The 17,379-nt window shown below is 47.6% G+C and overlaps 5 protein-coding genes across 5 annotated transcripts; 4 read left to right on the forward strand and 1 right to left on the reverse strand.

Moving 5' to 3' along the window:
* Positions 1-871: 871 nt before the first annotated feature.
* On the forward strand, positions 872-1,833 carry N7484_006293 (VIT1/CCC1 transporter family protein; the record flags this gene model as incomplete). Its single annotated transcript, XM_057116711.1, has 2 exons — positions 872-1,212; positions 1,293-1,833. 2 exons carry the CDS (start codon positions 872-874, stop codon positions 1,831-1,833), a joined length of 882 nt encoding a protein of 293 aa, XP_056972594.1.
* Positions 1,834-9,027: 7,194 nt separating this feature from the next.
* On the forward strand, positions 9,028-10,472 carry N7484_006294 (phosphatase PAP2 family protein; the record flags this gene model as incomplete). Its single annotated transcript, XM_057116712.1, has 2 exons — positions 9,028-9,446; positions 9,584-10,472. 2 exons carry the CDS (start codon positions 9,028-9,030, stop codon positions 10,470-10,472), a joined length of 1,308 nt encoding a protein of 435 aa, XP_056972595.1.
* Positions 10,473-12,658: 2,186 nt separating this feature from the next.
* N7484_006295 (phospholipid:diacylglycerol acyltransferase) lies at positions 12,659-14,661 on the reverse strand (the record flags this gene model as incomplete). The annotated part of the gene is made up of 3 exons (XM_057116713.1): positions 12,659-12,804; positions 12,857-14,264; positions 14,338-14,661. The coding sequence occupies 3 exons, from the start codon at positions 14,659-14,661 to the stop codon at positions 12,659-12,661; spliced, it is 1,878 nt and encodes a 625-aa protein (XP_056972596.1).
* A 289-nt stretch (positions 14,662-14,950) lies between these two features.
* On the forward strand, positions 14,951-15,612 carry N7484_006296 (peptide alpha-N-acetyltransferase MAK3; the record flags this gene model as incomplete). The annotated part of the gene is made up of 2 exons (XM_057116714.1): positions 14,951-15,298; positions 15,364-15,612. 2 exons carry the CDS (start codon positions 14,951-14,953, stop codon positions 15,610-15,612), a joined length of 597 nt encoding a protein of 198 aa, XP_056972597.1.
* Positions 15,613-16,365: 753 nt separating this feature from the next.
* Positions 16,366-16,701, forward strand: N7484_006297 (uncharacterized protein; the record flags this gene model as incomplete). The annotated part of the gene is made up of 1 exon (XM_057116715.1): positions 16,366-16,701. One exon carries the CDS (start codon positions 16,366-16,368, stop codon positions 16,699-16,701), a length of 336 nt encoding a protein of 111 aa, XP_056972598.1.
* Positions 16,702-17,379: the final 678 nt, after the last annotated feature.

The raw sequence follows: 17,379 nt of genomic DNA on the forward strand, positions 1-17,379 counted from the left end.
GCTCCGTTTATTCTCCAGTTTGGCAAGGTGGACACGCGCAGCCCATCTGTTCTAAGCAGCTTAGCCCGAAGCTAGAGCGAGCACGAGGGAAAGGTCGGCCGCTAATTGCCTATGCCCACCAGTAGGGATATAGCCGAAGTCCTATCAAGGTCGGAGGATTCGGCACGATCCACACGACTTGTGCAACTGATTCCCCATTCTTGCCAAAGTGGGGTGAAGAGGCAAGCTAGCGTCTTCTTGATAAGGATGCATTTCGCTTAGGAGGCGGGATGTAATTAAAAGATTAGACACGTGCGGACGAGATAAAAAAACCCCCATGCATTTCTTGCGAATACTCGTTGATTGAGGGAAGCTGGAAGAGATCCGAAATTCCAGGTACATGTGCATGTTGACGGATGATCCGATCGCGTGTACCTGCTGCGGCATGGCTTCTAGAGCCTATGCTTTCCGCATCGATGCAATCTAGTCAGTTGCAATGTGTGTCGAATGAGGAAACGGCAAGTGGGCCTCTGGTGATCCACCGCTGACATTGCTTTTGTTGTGATTGGTCGGGTATCTTCAACTTTGGCTAAATAAGCACCAGCGGGCCCCACTAATACCCACTTTGGTCATTCATGTAGCAGATCCTCCTCGAATCAGCGTTGCACGTGCCTGGTGTTGCATTTCGCCCGGGGCCAATGTTGATTTTAGTACAGAAATCGCCAAGCACGTTTTGCCTCGAAAGGCTGTGATGGGCTTATGTCTCCGCACGTAACATTTCCAAGCGAGGCACACGCTCATTGTCCCTCTTAAGTCCGGCCATTGCTGATTTTCCTCTGCTTTTTCTCGATCGCTACATTTCAAAACAAACCCTCATCCCTTGCTTGACAATATGTCCATTACCTCAATCAGCGGCCTGATGTCTAACTACTCGCCCTTGTCTGGTCGCACCTCGTCCGTGGAGGATGAAAAGGAATCGCACCGCCGACTGAATCCCGACGTGGAAGCTGGTGAGAAGCAGGTTGCCGAGAAGAAAAGCCGCTGGATCGATGGTCGCACCGTCTCCGATGCCATCATTGGCCTCTCCGACGGCATGACCGTTCCTTTTGCTCTCACTGCAGGTCTTTCTGCGCTGGGTGACACCAAAGTCGTTGTCTTTGGTGGCATGGCCGAGCTTATTGCGGGTGCTATCTCCATGGGTCTTGGTGGTTATCTGGGTGCTAAAAGCGAAGAGTATGTACCCCGCACGAAGATCCCAGTCAAACAGTGGCCTGCAAAGCACTCAAATAGAATCAAACATTAACGCCACGCAGGGAATCATACAAAGCGACACTCAAGGAAACCCAAACACAAACCATGACCGACCCAGCCTCAGTCACTGGTACCATCTCCGAGATCTTTGAGCCTTATGAGCTCCCATCTGAACTGGTTTCCCAACTCACCCAGCATCTCTCCGCCTCGCCTCTACTCCCTTCTTTCCTCATGAATTTCCAACACACACTTCCTGAACCATCAGAATCGCGTGCCGTCATCTGCGCCTTAACAATTGCTCTGGGCTACTTCATCGGTGGCTTCGTCCCCCTTCTGCCTTATTTCTTCGTCGGTCCCCATGAGGCTTTCGTCGCTCTCCGCTGGTCTATCGCTACTATGGTCATTGCCCTCTTCATCTTCGGATACGGCAAAACCTGCTTCGTCAGCGGTTGGCGTGGTCGCCGAAACATCCGTAAAGGAGTAGTGGGCGGCATCCAGATGGTTCTGGTAGGAGGACTTGCGGCAGGCTCAGCAATGGGTCTTGTCAAAGCATTCTCGATGCTGGCTGATGGTGGTAAACCTGGTCACCCAGACCATCAATGATCGCAGTGTGAACTATCTGACAAGCCATTTAATTTGCTCTTTTTTTCTTTTACGGTGTTGGTGGAATGGGCATTTTCAATATCATGTGAAATGGGCGTTTAGCGGTGTCTCTTTTTAACAAACTTCCACAGTTGTGGCTGGAGGTGGTCTTGGGTCAAAACAATCCTCAGTTAACAGCCTTTTCTCGTGGGTTGAGTTATCTAACATAATTCAATCCTCAAAATAAAGATAAGATCAACATTCACTGCCTTTCCTTAACTTTAAATACCACTACCTTGGTACTCAATTGATCTTTTCTATCGTATTTTGGCTCTGCCCAGCCCCCATCATGTTCCTGATTAAATGGCTCGCCACCAAAGCCATAGGAGTTATATGAAACGTCTCCACAAGACTGCATGAATTGAGGCGGTGGCAAGAGGCAAGCTCATGGAGGATAATTCTTCATCTTAGGTGATCCACACAATACGAATGAAGCTTATACGAAGTCCTATTTATATACGCAGATCATATTGCAGGCGGCGATTTGAAGTAAGCAACAGATTCCACAAGATAAGCAAGAGAATTTCAAGATTACACGAGGCGTGAACATAGAATAGAGTTGTGGGGGCTGGAGGCTATCTGGAAGGGGGCCACAAGGACGCTTGGGAGATAAAAGAAATGCTTGATTGTCTAGTTGCATGCACTAGACCACACGGCCCCCACTATATTGTGCAAACTGGTGACAAAGAGAAGACGTTTGTTATAGAAAGTAGGAAGAGAGACCGTGATGTTCATTATTCAAAGAGGGCTGCGAGAGAAGAAAGGATCACAATAGAGACAACTTCAAAGAGCATCAGACATTATATATGCGCCACCAGAGAAAGTTTGCCTTGAGGAACTAAATCCTTCTACCCCAAGTCTTATTTGTGCTCAAGCGTAAAAGTAATTGCCTGAACCTGGCTGTCCAGACCAGCAAAGTATTGTGGTGTATTATAGCTAGTGTCAAATCCGTCGACCGTCCCATGGTCGCAATATCATTCAGATTCAGACAGGCGACTTACTGCCAGTGACTCGCTCCAGGACGAAATCTTTACAAGGTCTGACAAGTTGGCACATTTCCTCTCTGTTTGTTCAACAATGGCTTCAAAGTAATTCATTTGTCAGACGATCAGTATCTTACTAAAAACACGGAAGTTCAAATAACTAACAAGATATCCACCCGGGCATAGCGATGACTATACACTCGATGCTTCTACGCGATAGAAAAGTAGCTGTTCTTGTCTACTCTCCCTATAAATGTATATCGCACCGTCATCCACGGCTATAGCTCTGCCTCGCCCACTTCGATCTTAGAGGGCACGATGATAGCACATATCCTGATTGTCTAGGCCATTTGACCAACCCAACTGCATAGCAAGTGCATGGAAAGCCATAAATCCTTTGTTGGGGATCTGTACAGGCGAGGTTCTAGTAGAACATACGCCGCAGGATATTACCATTATATAGGTGTTGTAAGTCAGCCAAACATGACAGCTGAAGTTCTTCACTGAGCTAGAATGAAGGTGTACGATCTATTCGCGTATCATGTTTCCTGATACCCGGTTCCATCAGAGCCAGCGAGACCCAATGAAGGTGCGCCAATAGCTTTAGGTAGTCCTAGTATTCAAACAGACCATGAGTTGATTCGTGGATGATATCCAAGGAGAATTTCATCTTTAGACTGGGTTAAACCGACTCTAGAGGAATATATGAACCACCCCTGCTAGGCAAGCTCAACAGAATTACTAAAAATGTTCCTTGCAAACAATTAAATTAGATTCTATTTCTCGCTGAAGTCGGTGCCCAAGCTTCTCACTAAGCTCAAGGCACTATTTTTTCTGAAAAAGTTATTCTAAGCTGTTCGACCTCACAAATTTATGCCTTTGTCTCCGAATTTGGATTCTTTCTCATTCCCTTGTGAATTGCATTTGAATTTGACCGTCTAAAAAACCTCATGTTGGCATATTCAACCACCGTTATGAGGTGCAGTGTTACGCCTCAGGAGCAAGGAAGGAAAGCCAACCGAGCTGTATGGATTTTACGCAGCAACGGTGGGAAATGATGTATACCCTCGAGTCTGGACCTACGAATAGGCAATTGCTTTATTCTTGTCTTCTTCAGCTCTGTACATCTACTCTTGATGAAAGGCTATCACTCCAATCCCTTGAAATACAGCCTCAAAGATTCAGTATAAAGTCATAGCATTTACCCCGTCGGTTCAAATCATCCTATTTGTCCTTGATAGGCTCACTAAATGTGAAGGACGATAGAACAGGCTTCTGCTACTACAGTAATCTTCCGGTCGCAGTCTACACGTGCATCTTACAGCCCAGTAATTGAGTCGCTGTGTTATCTCGGTGCTGAATTTTTGCATTACACGACATAGCCTTGGAGATACTCCGTGCTACATGAGCGATGAAATATGAATATATGATGATATCAGAACCAACCGAAGGGATTTTCACTACTCACATATTCTCGCATGATTGAATAGCATTGATTGTGGTAATAATTCAGTGCGAGGTTATGCTTCCCAGAATCACTGCAAAATGACAGTGGAAACCCCTTTGTCTTGTGATACGTACAGCATAATCTTCAAAGTCACATCTCTGCGTTCTTACTTTCATGGATGTAGGCTTGAGGCCTTTTAAAATTTAGGTATCGGAAGATTTTAAATGATATTAATGTTCAGAGCTTTCATCTAAGGTCCGGACTGCCAGTATATATCGTGGGCATTGATGGATTGTCAAAGACATTCCAAAGGTTTAGAGGTACCTAGTCAGAATTTTCCACGGAATAATTAGACCCATGGATGTTCATTGAGACCATTAAGGATAATCTACAGATTACTCAACAATCCTCAGGTTAGACAGAAAGCACGATCCATAGATGGAGACCACGATAGGTAGGATCATCGGATAAAGGTCTCAGACCCCTGGGGGATCTGATAAAAAACCGGGGTATATCGGCGTCGGCTACTTCCAAGGTTTCATGTTGATCATTACATTATTGATCTACATTTCATTCTGACTACTCAACTGTTTGGACCACGGGGAGCCGTTCATGCACATCCATGGATATCGGTACGCAAGGAAGATTGATTCGTTGCGCCCTGGAATTAAATAAGACATGAAAACCCACTTAAATGCCAACAAGTAATTCCTCCATTAACCCGACCGAAGTCCGTCTTGATTTCCCCGGGTATGATGCATAAGACCATCCAATTGCGTCATAGCAACGAACAGCCAACCCAGAACCGGCTACGATACCCGATGAAATCAGTCAAGTTTGCTAACGCAAGGCTCAGACCAGTCTGTATTGTAAGTGTACTTTTATTCTCCTTTCATAACGAGACAATGCGGTACATACCAGCATGGTGCTGTGTCGTACCCCACCAGATGTGGGGAGTGTGGCATGATGGCATGCTTCTTTCACAACAGGATCTACCATGCACATGACTCCCTTGTTGATCATACAACGCTACACTACGGTTAAGGATTGACTGTGGCTACAAGGCTGATTGTGCGATGTTGAAACTTGTTAGGAATCTTGGCTGTGCTATGCCAAGCACGGGGGTTATGTTGCCGCAAGGGGCAGTTGTCTTTGCCCTATGAGCATAGCCACTTGGTTCAAAGCACGTTTGGGCATCGGCAAGCTCCGAGGCGAATTCCCTTGTATGTGATTTTGGTGAAAGGGCTTAGAAGGTTGTAACTTACCCTATGATTTTGATACTCTTTGGTCCCCAAATTTGCAGGGCTGTGCCCAGGTGGTTTCGTCTACAGGGCTAAGTATACTAAAAACTCCAACGGACCTTGCCAGCTCCTCAGCCACTGTAATTGGTGGCCTAACGTAACTTCACAATTTCCATAAGCAGACCCTCGTTGAGTCAAGCGAGGGATAAGGGTGAAGCAGGGGCCATAACTCACCAAGTCCTGCCCGTCACTGTGTACTACTGTATGCGCTCTCCGTTGTTCTGCGCAAGGAATGATGCATAGAGCAAGGACAACGATCTGATGCCTATAGCACCCAGACAATGAGGCTCCAACGCAGTCAAAAGATTGTTCACTCGAATGCAATCACCCAAATGAGGCATTATGCAGCGCAACAAAGCGCAAACCTTAAAATTCCGATCCCAAAATAGCCGTAAGCTACGGTAGAGCCGAGCTCATGATTTGTACACGTGTAAGCCCTCCCAGCTCCAGCCCCATTCCAGTAATCTGCTTCAACGTTCTTCTCGCGCAGTCTGACCTCATACGTGTCTCCACAACTTGTGGCGCAGACACGTCTACAGATAGCTGTATCCACTTTACTCCAGGCAACCACACGATTGATATGGCAATAAAGAAACGAATACGATCTTACCTACACAGCCCTGTGTGGTAGTATTACGCTGTCACAGATGTCGATTTAATTATTCGTGACGTGAATGTTTCAAGGTGGACAGAACGGTATATTTTGACGTAAGCGCCACGGGGTGAGGCTGGTTGGTATTACTTTGTGATTGGCCTCGGTCGCGCGACGTTGAGATCTGAAACGGGGGTTATTAATTCATCCTGGGAGCTTAGGACGGTCCTTCAATAGTGTTCTATCCAATGGGGTTGAGTGAAAACGTCATTTTTAAATATAATTCTTGAGTAGAAATGAAGTCCATTCTTGGCCACCGGGCCTACATTTAGATCGGGGTCATTTTTAGACTCGTAGAGATGCGTTCCATTTTTGACCGTCGGACCTCCATTCAGATCGATCGTTACTTTCGAAGATCCAAGATTGACTTTATCTGCAGATTTAAATGGTCGCTTCTTGCAAGCTTTTGACTGGATCTCTTGGGTGTAAGTAGATAAGCTCTGACTTTGTTTCCATGTATTTTCAACTCAACCCAGCATCGGCTGCTCAAAAGGACGGCGGCTGTAACACCAGTGTAGAACTATGGATAAGTATCCGGATAACTCTAGGACTACAAATGAAAGTGAACTTTCGGATCCAGTTCTATAGCCGCATTCACCAATTCGAACTAATGGTCGAACTAATGGATTACTTGGCCTTGAAGAAAAGGGTCTTAGCATCGACGACACCTGAACTTTATCAAGCGCAGCTTGATCGAGAAGCGACCAGTTCAGCAGATTCATTCGCGCAAAAGAATATGATTGGAATCATTCTTCTCGGTTGCATCTTCCTTTACTCCGTGTATTGCTGGTGGACAACCAGGACATCCAAGCGTAAGTACCCACGAGTATCAGCTATTTTGAGCATGATTCCTAACTTGAAAGGGATAAAAGCCATCGAGGAGCATAGACCAAGCGACTGCGAGAATCCATACATCGAACCCCCATCGAAACGGCCCCGTCCATGCAAACCCAGCTCTGCATCCAGCTCTGTATCCACTCTTCTGCCCATGTAATTACAACGATGCCAGTACCGGCGTCCCACACGTGTCTCCAGATGTAGGTCAAAATGGTCTTACTGTACTGTGCAGGTGCATGGCTACTCAGACCTGAGATAGCTCGAATCAAAAAAACAAAGAAAGTTTGCGAAATAGCTGACAGGTCGCCTTGTCAGGTCGGAGCTTTGGCCCCTTCAAGAGATTGTGATTGGCCATAGTTGTGCGACTTGGGAATTTTGAAACTGGGGGCGACAAACTAGGCCATGATCGGCTTCAAGATATCCAGCTCCCGTGTTTAGTGAAAGTTTGCGGGAAATTGGATTGTTGAGTGGATTCCGGAGTTTTATTGGAAAAACCACGTTCATAACTAGTTCAAGAATGATAATAACAGAGGCTGGGCATCCCTGAGACACCTAATATTGTAACTGCACATCTTCATTTACGGCCCGGGACTAAACCACAATAGTTTGCCGTGCAGAGTTTGTACCGGAGTTTTAGTAATGGTTACCATCTTGAGGTTTAGAGGTCGAACAACGCGACCACCTGCTTTTACTGAAAAATAGGAACCAATAGTAGAAGCCACACACGCGCTCCCCCGCGACCGTTGGCGATCATTAGAACCTTACCGTACCTGAGCACCCGTGGACCACACCGTGTAAACAGTCACACGCGTAGTGTAGAGTCGCTTGAAATCACCAGGGACGACAGAGTAATACGGCTGAATCGGACATGGACGCTGTACAACAAGGGACTAAGCGAAATTGGGCATGAGGATCTGGCGCCTCCTGTTGGATGTAATTGAACGATGGGGCCGCAGGGTGGGCCAATCGGCCGCTTGCTATGGATCTTATATTGAAAATTTGCGTCTCAACCAATACCTGGGTCTGGTAACTGTACCTGGGTCCTGAGTCGATTTTTTGCAGTGTATTGTAATCCGCTGTTTTTGGTTAGGCTCAACTTCTTGGCCCTTTTGGCCCTTTTGGCCCTCTTGACCCTTTTTTTTCATGTATTATTTTTTGATTTTTGTATCGCTATACGAAGCTGCCCGTACTCACTGCCTACCCAGGTTTAGTAGTGACAAAGATGAGGTTAGAACCTTGGAAGAGATGTTCGAACTGTGTGAGAGAATAAGAAAAACACGAGGAAAAATTTTCATCTCTTGGACCTCGGGCTTTGGAGATTCGAAAAGCATCGGATGCGCTTGTTCATAATCTCCGTTGTGATCTCTCATGCATCAGCCTCTCGGCCCCCCATGACTCCGTTCCGTCGCATCCGCCCGGCACAGTCGGGACTCGTATCGGTATTGTCCACAATATGATCATAAGCCAGAATTCAGATCAGTTAGAGAGGAATAGATCAAGAAAAGATCAAAGCTACACGAGTATGCAGATATGTAAAAGATTGGGCCCAAGAATTCCCTAAACCGAACATGGTTACAATAGGGGCCGAGAACTAGTGACGCCATGGACTTTTATTTGCGGCGCCAAACTTGGAACCGTGTATTACAATTACGGAAATTACGGAAACCCTCTCCCAATTTCTTCTTCCCCTTCTTAATCCTTACTCCCCCCTCTGATTTCTCTTTCTTGTTTGCTCTTTATGTTTCCTTAGGGCTCGGCGCCTTACTTCAATCCGGTCACCATTCTTCCCATCCCATGCTGGTCGGTCAACGCTGAAAACCTACCGAACTCGCGAATTCCTTCCGTCTCATCCCGCGGTATCCCTCGAACCCTTCCTGCCCCCCTTCTACATTCGAGTGACTTCAGAGTCTCCTAGAGGGGACTCCCGCCGCGAAGATGACTACCTTTCCATCATGGAAGGATCGCACACAAAATCAGTTCGGCAAACTTCAGATCCAAATGCCATGGCGCTCATTCAAGCTCTTGGTGCCGCATCGCATGCGCCGCAAGATCCGCTCAAAGCTTCGGAGTCGCTTATCGCCAACCTCGTCCATCTCGACATTGCAGACCTCATTTTCACCCTTCGATACTCTGCGCTCACTACAATCTCACCGATGGACGGTGTACGATTTCCAGTACCTCCTGTTGCTTATCATCGGCATCTTCTCCCTGACCGTCATGCAATCTCCCGGCCCGCTTGGGAAGACCGCTATCTCGAGCCTTCTCTTGTTCTCGCTACTCATGCCAATTACACGGCAGTTCTTTCTGCCTTTTCTGCCCATTGCTGGGTGGCTTATCTTTTTCTATGCTTGCCAGTATGTCCACCTCACCTTTTTCTTTTTTTCGCCCCACGTGACGTTATAATTGCGCGTCTGGTGGTCAGACCGTGAAAGACAATTGAGGAGTTTCGCGTCAATCACCAGAAAAAGGAAGCTAACAAATGCCTTAATAGGTTCGTTCCGAGCGACTGGAGACCCGCAATTTGGGTCCGAGTACTACCAGCCATGGAAAACATTCTATACGGTGCCAACATCAGCAACATCCTCTCCGCCCACCAGAACGTGGTGTTGGATATCTTGGCATGGATTCCCTACGGTCTCTGCCACTATGGCGCGCCTTTTGTCGTTTCTTTAATCCTCTTCATCTTCGGTCCTCCTGGTACTACTCCGCTCTTCGCTCGCACTCTCGGCTATATCAGCATGGTGGCTGTCACCGTTCAGTTGGTGTTCCCATGCTCCCCACCGTGGTATGAGAATCTGTACGGCCTCGCTCCGGCAGACTACTCGATGCAGGGAAACCCCGCTGGTCTTGCTCGCATCGACAAGCTGCTCGGAATCGACCTGTACACCTCCGGATTCAAGCAGTCCCCTGTCGTGTTCGGTGCTTTCCCCTCACTCCACGCTGCTGATTCCACTCTCGCGGCTCTTTTCATGAGCCACGTTTTCCCCCGACTGAAGCCCCTCTGGGTCACATATACCCTCTGGATGTGGTGGGCTACCATGTACCTTTCTCACCACTATGCGGTTGATCTGGTCTGTGGTGGTCTGCTCGCCACTGTGGCCTTCTACTTTGCCAAGACTCGCTTCCTTCCCCGCGTTCAACTCGACAAGAACTTCCGCTGGGACTACGATTACGTGGAGGTTGGCGACGCCTCGCGCGAGTTTGGCTACGACCTTGCCAGCCTCGATGGCGACTTCAATCTGGACAGCGATGAGTGGACCGTTGGTTCTTCCTCCTCCGTTTCCTCCGGCTCCCTCAGCCCCGTCGACGACCACTACACGTGGGAAAGCGAGACCCTCACCTCAAACCACGACCACCATGACCTTGAAGCTGGTCGTTAATTCCGGGGGATGCAAATACTCTGTTCGACTTGTTGATTATTGCATCTATTTTTCACGGCGTTCTACTTTTGATGATCATGTTGGGACCACTATCTGCATTGAACCATTTTCGACACCTAAAGGTTTTTAATCCTATTGGAAACCTCCGGTTCGCGCGGCACCCAATCCGCCTTGAGCCGAAGGTTATCTACCTTCTGGCTGTACATGCCTCGTCACTCTCGAGTGACAACCTCCGTCTATAATACTAATTCCGGTGGCGGGCCTTACCTGGGGCCTTTGCGTCTCTCGCAATTGCCACTGTTTGGAAACATTCGCTTGTACAGACTCAGACGTCCTCTGGACGATCTGCTATTATTCATTTCTGACCCATGTCTTTCGCTACGACTTTTTTTTTTTGCACGGGCCACCTATTCTTCGCTTCTCGGCTCGTGCACTTGCACAAACATTTTATCATTCGTGTCGATCGCTTATGACCGGCGTCTGGGAAACGACTTTTTATGGAACAAAAAAGTTTCGGCGCCTTTGCTTGCACTACACTCGCTGTGCAATAGAACTTTGGATATTTTTGCTTTTGAGAACATTATTGCATCGGCACATAGAGAAGGGTTATAACTTGGACTGAATCGGTCTAACCTTCGTTTTGGTGTCTTCGCCGCTGGCAGGTCAAATCCGGCGACTGCATCGGGTGATTCTTAAGAATTATCCCTGGGAACATCAAGTGGCTACCGACTGGCAAGGAATTCCTCGCGGATGAACTTTCAGCACGGACTACTACGGCAGACTAGGAGGGAAATGGGATTCGACGGAGCTCATTTTTCCTTCCTAACATGCCGATCTCTTCGCTTCTGGCTTTGAATAAGGCACGATCCAACTCACGGCATCATGCACCCAACCCCGCCCAAACACCTAATACTTGTGTTCTTCCTCTCTCCCTGTTGAGAGGGCGTGGTGAATGCGATCAGCCGGCCTACCTACTCCGGGGACGATCGCGTTGGATATCGTTATTATTCTTAAACTCTAGAGGATGAAGTTATGAATTGTACATTACATTATTATCCCACACACCCTCCATGTAAAACATTGCATAATTACATAAATACGTAAATCCAATTGTACCTAAACTTCCTACCCAATACAGAAAATCCAGGTATCATGCAGCCCGTAATCGTATCCCTCGCTCCACTCAGACCACTCATCTGGCTCTGTGCAGATCATCATGACCCTAGCAAGTTTTGGCCCCCCGCTTTTGCATCACGCAGATCACCAGTCATCTTCTCTTCCCTCGTCGATCCCACGGACCAAATCGCATGTGCGCTCCCGAGGCTTCTCACATTCGGGCATACATCGTGTGCTGGAAGCGAATTCAAACGCTAGGGGGAAAATCCTTACTTGATGCAATGCTGCCGTAACATCCATCCCTTTAGTTTCGCCTAGTCGGGGATGTTTCCTTATTCAATATCTGCGTACATTATTGGAATAGTACAGGGATGCATGCTCTGGATTGATGTAGCTTATCAAACCTGCATGAGCTCCGGCCAATACCCTTTTATCCAAGCTATCGTAATTAAAATATTCACTACTTAACTATATTACAGTTCTCATTCTGACGTGATACGAAGGTCATTATTCTAAGCTTGTTCCCAGGTTAGGAACTGAACCACTCAAGCAGCTATATCGTCAAGGTCACCTGGTCATTCCACGGAGTAATGCTAAGTTGTGAGCTCCGCTTTTCCATCCCTAGCTTAAAGGCCCCTATCTTTGTGCATGCTCAAAGAGTAATAAATCTTGTGACTTTAGACTTGTAATACGAAACTTAAAAAACGAGGTCTATGTACTTGTTGTTTGGTACATAGAGTCTGTCCACGGGTTAGGTACGCCCTGTGGGGCTTTGATGGTCGGCGATAACCTGTGTCGGAGCTTAAAGCCGGTATCTTAATACTTTTCTACGGTTGCGATTGTTTGCTGGACAACTTAACGGGTGTGAATAAAGCTATGCGTATGCTATCCTTAGTTCCTTTTGCAGCCCATCTTAGCTGTCTAAATGCTATCCATCCACGGTATCAATTGTGTCATCTGTACCAACTTGGCTTGCATCATTTTGGCTGGGCTGGGCAGTACATGAGATAAAGTTACGGAGATAGGAAATGAAGAGAAACGATCATAAACACGGGTATGGCATTACAAGTCTATTTATCGTCAAAGATTTGTACACGTTCCGCATACTCGCGGATGTTAGACACAAATGTCTCCTCGATTTCATCGCCTTTGCCGCCGGCTACACGGAGGATAAGGTCATTCAGCGAGGCACGACCAAGAATATCGACATGGTCACCTATTTATCTGGTTAGTGGTTGGATACGATGATTTGCAGAATGTGGACATACCAGTGTTGGGTCCGCCGCGAGGCGAGAAGCGATCCGGTTCGTGGGGCATCTCAAAGACCTTAATCTTTGAGCCGGCTGGATTATAGCGTTTGATGCGCCAGCCCTTGGCACACATATAGCCCGTGCTGAGTAGGTTCACTGTACCATCGCCCTCACCCATGTTGACACCATGGTCAACATTTTCATCTATTGTGACAGTGGTATCGATGCTGACGTTGAGATTGACTAGCGGGTCGGTCTCCTCTTGGTACCAGTAGCTGCGCTCGGTGGGCTTTCCCACGCCGTAGAAACAGTATATCTTCAAGTCTGGGGCATAAGGTAGACGAGTCTCAAGAGGGTTGAGCCATGTGCGGGGATCTTTCTCGTTGGCTTCGACTTCGGCTGCGGTGTGTGCGACACCGTGTGAGTAGCTGCCCAGTACCTGGTCACGGTACCAGTCCTCGCTTTGGTCCAGGAGGTACTGCAGGCTCTCAGGGACAGTGAGATTGCGTTGCGTCCAAGACGAGTTGGTCTCGCGGAAGTTTAGTAAATTGCCAAAGCTCATCGCCTGGCCTGGCTGGTCATCTGGCGCCCATGTCGCGTTACCCCACACCGCTTCGCCGCCCTTGGGCAACATGCTAGAGATGCCTGGCATGGCCCGGAAGATTTCAGCTCGCTCTTCCTTGGACAGGAACTTTTCAAGGCCGTATACGGCAAAGGCGTTTAGCTGCGCTGTGTCGCGCATCTCTCCTGACAGCACAGCCGTCAGACCTTTAACAGCACCCAGCATACATCCACTGATGTTGATCCAAGAATCAATATGCTTGTTGACCCAGTCCTTACCACCCTTGCCATGCTCTTCACTTTCTACCCATTTGAAAAAGTATAGTACGACCTGTGACCCCATACTGTGCGATGTCAAAGTGATTTTCTCGCCTTGCACCTTCACTGCGGTCTCGATATAGGACTTGAGCCGGCTATAGTACTGATCACGAACTTCCAGGTTCAAATATGAGAGCCGCCAGTCGTATGCAGCCGTGAAAGCATTTGTTGGATCATAGCCGATTGTCGCTAGGTTTTCCAGGATCTTGTTCCAGATCCAATACCCTGTGATAAAGAAGTCGGTCGCATCGAAGCCCTGCGCCGCACGCAGCTTGATACCGGGGGGGTCCAAGCCAGTCTCACGATCAAGCATGACGTGGTTCTTCCATTCTGCCTTATCCATAACCAGTGCTCGCATCATGCTCCAACTGCCCCACAGTCTCTTACGGAAGTATGGACGCGAAGTATCTCCAGTTCCCCAACTTTCGAGGCCCGTGGAAATAACCCCAGGTATCATCACAACGGGGTGTTTAGCTTCAACGCCTTGCGATCGGAGGTGTAGGCCGATCGCGAACGAATCGTAATTGACGGCATCGCGTTCGAATTGCTGCAGTAGCCGGACTGATTAGCGGGTTTGACCGGATAGTAAACAGCAAGCCACAACAATGGGAGCACAATACCGAGAACTCCTTCGCGTCACGCATGATTCCCTGTGGAATAACATCGATCAGAGAATCGAGGTTCAAGTCCAACAGCGACTCCAAGCTAATAACCTCCTGCTGCTGCGCGAAAAACACCGCAATGAAGATGCCGAAGAGGCCGCCCAGGGCGAAGATCAGCCCATTGCGACGCTTACTCCGCCGCGGTGGTTGAATCACCAGCTGCTTGACCTTGGCGCCATCGAACTCTGCGCGAAGGCGATCCTCTTCAGTTTGTGATTGGAGATCCTGTTTTTTGCCGTCACTGGACGAGGTGTCGTCCTTGCCTGTGCGGCGGCGCAACATAGCGACCGCTCAGAGGAAAAGAAGGCGAGGACCAAACCAAATCCAATTGATCGGAAGGAAGACGCACGCCGAAAGAATGTACACAGGTAGCGGGAGAATAGAGAGGATTAAGAGGGAAAAATTAAAACAAATAAAATGCGATGTATCGTTAACGGGGACGATCGGCGTCACATGGCAATCAGTCCGTGGTTTCCGCCCTTGTGATTCCTATCTCGCTATCGCTTCCCCACCTCCCCCTCCAGCTTCCTTCCAACCAACCGGGCACCCCTGGACCTTCAATGACTCCGGAATGAGCCAAGATGTCTCTCCCCTCCGCTATGTGCGGTATGAAAGTGCTCGCGAAAACGAGTATGTCGCTGCAATGCGCCAGCTGATCTCCAAGGATCTCTCTGAGCCCTACAGCATCTACGTTTACCGCTATTTCCTCTACCAGTGGGGCGACCTCTGTTTCTTGGCAATGGACGACAAAAATGAGATGGTTGGAGTCGTGGTCTCTAAGCTCGAGCCGCATCGCAGCGGTCCTCTACGTGGATATATCGCCATGCTGGCCGTGCGCGAGGAGTACCGGGGTCGGGGCATTGCGACAAAGCTGGTGCGCATGGCTATTGATGCAATGATTGAGCGGAATGCCGATGAGGTTTGTCTTTGGTTCCACGGGAGTTTATCGCAATGTTGTTTGCTAATCAGGGTTGCGTAAAACAGATCGTCCTCGAGACAGAGATGACAAACACTGCAGCGATGAAACTGTACGAGCGGCTTGGCTTCCTTCGCAGCAAGCGACTCCATCGATACTACTTGAATGGAAACTCTGCCTATCGGCTTGTTTTATATCTCAAAGAAGGAGTTGGCTCAATTCGACCTGCCTATGAATCCTACGTGCCACCGCCGCTGCCTGTGATGACAGAACCACCCGCTGCTATCACTGGTCTTGGGAATGGAAGCCCTTGGTGATGAGGATTATTGAAGAAACATCCGGAGCTTGTTTGCTGGTATCAAATATGTGCCATGATGCGAAATGACCAGAAAAGATAGATTTGCATTCTTATATGGAACCGGCGTCTGGATTGAATGTCAGGATACTCTTTTGCTAGGATTTGAATTAGCACCCAGGCGAATGAGATGGCTTTGGTCTGACACGGCCATTCTTTATGATTCTGTTGGTCTTGATACTGTCGCCATTTTCAATTAAGGCCTCATCATCGCCTTGAATTTGAGGTGTACATAAAAGCGCAAGATAGACCAAATGATTTCATTTTTCCCTGGTGAACTGCAATGAATTATGTCTAAAGGGATGACAAAATTCCCCAGGGGCTTTCAGGAAGCATTGTTACTTTATCGTGAAGCTTTCTGTTGTTCCTGCCAAGGCTTTTTCTTTTGGGGAGGTTTTGCTTATTCCTCAAAGCTCTCTGTGCTATATCCAAACCTTTGAACTTAAATGAAAATGGAGTAATACTACCGAACACTTTCTTGAGGTTTATTTATAACATAACAGACTCCACTGCTAGGTATTTTAAAGCTATCTATATATATCACATCTTGTGTCGGTACTTAACCATGGACAAGTTCCGCGTCCCGACCAGGTTTGTCCTATACAAATACTATGCCTATTCGAGACGTATAGGCCGACATTAAAGCATTTCTCGTCTAAAAGTCTCTCTCGCTCGCTCATTCACCATTTACATCGCTATTATGTCAAATAACACCATGCAAGTTCAACAAGAAACAAAAATCCAAAAGCTCGAGCAGGGGCTCAAGCGAGTATTCGCAGCAGCGCTTGATAGAAAGGAGGGCAAGATTACCTCCAAACAACTATTAAGAACGGCGGACAGGGCTTCATGGGATTCCACTCGTCTTTTCGATGATTACTTAGTACCAGCACAAAATCTGAAACTCGACGCTGTCGGTACTCTGTTTACTGAGACCGGGCACCCAGGACATCGCTTTCTAGCTGAGCTCACAAGGAAATGGATGCAGTCTCGTCACTACATGCCTCTGACTCTGACATTTGGTACTTATTCTGCTATTACGCTCATATTTTAAACATAATTAACCTTGCATAGAGAGAATATTGAATGCTATCCGCCTCCATGAACCCAATAATATAACCATCCGCAGAACCCGGCTAGATATACTCCTCAACCATGTCTTTAGAAGAGTGAATGAAGAGTTTAATTACTCACTTACCCTTCAGTCTGACGTCGAATTCACCTTTCGGGGTCTTCAATGTTACGGTCAGCATTATGGCTTTTATGGAGTTCCATATTATAGTCTGTGGTACGGCCCGGTCGAGGACTTTTCGACAAATTTTATCGTCGTGCACACTGAGACACCAGTATATGCCGATGAGGCAACCGTACATGCATATATGGGTAAGCAATGAAATCTTGGCTTAGTTCTTTTCTTTATTTAATGTTTCATAGGCATGGTCCACAAGGCACGTAAGTGCCGGGGCAAAAATGACTGTACAGTGTACGGGCTTGCTACCAACTCTAAGGATTTCTGGTTTTACCAAGTCGATAACGAGAGCAATGTGAGCTTTCGATCTCTTGGATATTTGGTATGGTTACTGAGTACAATTCCAGTGGAGCCATACACATCTTGAGCCAGCACATGAATATTTCCATGAGGACATCGCCGGCCTCCTCGCCTTCATTTTTCGTGAAGCTCATAAAATGTCGAAAAAGAGCAGAAAACATACCAAATATCCCGCCTCTCAGT

Source organism: Penicillium longicatenatum (genome assembly GCF_028827895.1).
Source record: "Penicillium longicatenatum strain IBT 33135 chromosome Unknown contig_3_segment0_segment0, whole genome shotgun sequence".
Lineage (NCBI taxonomy): Eukaryota > Fungi > Ascomycota > Eurotiomycetes > Eurotiales > Aspergillaceae > Penicillium > Penicillium longicatenatum.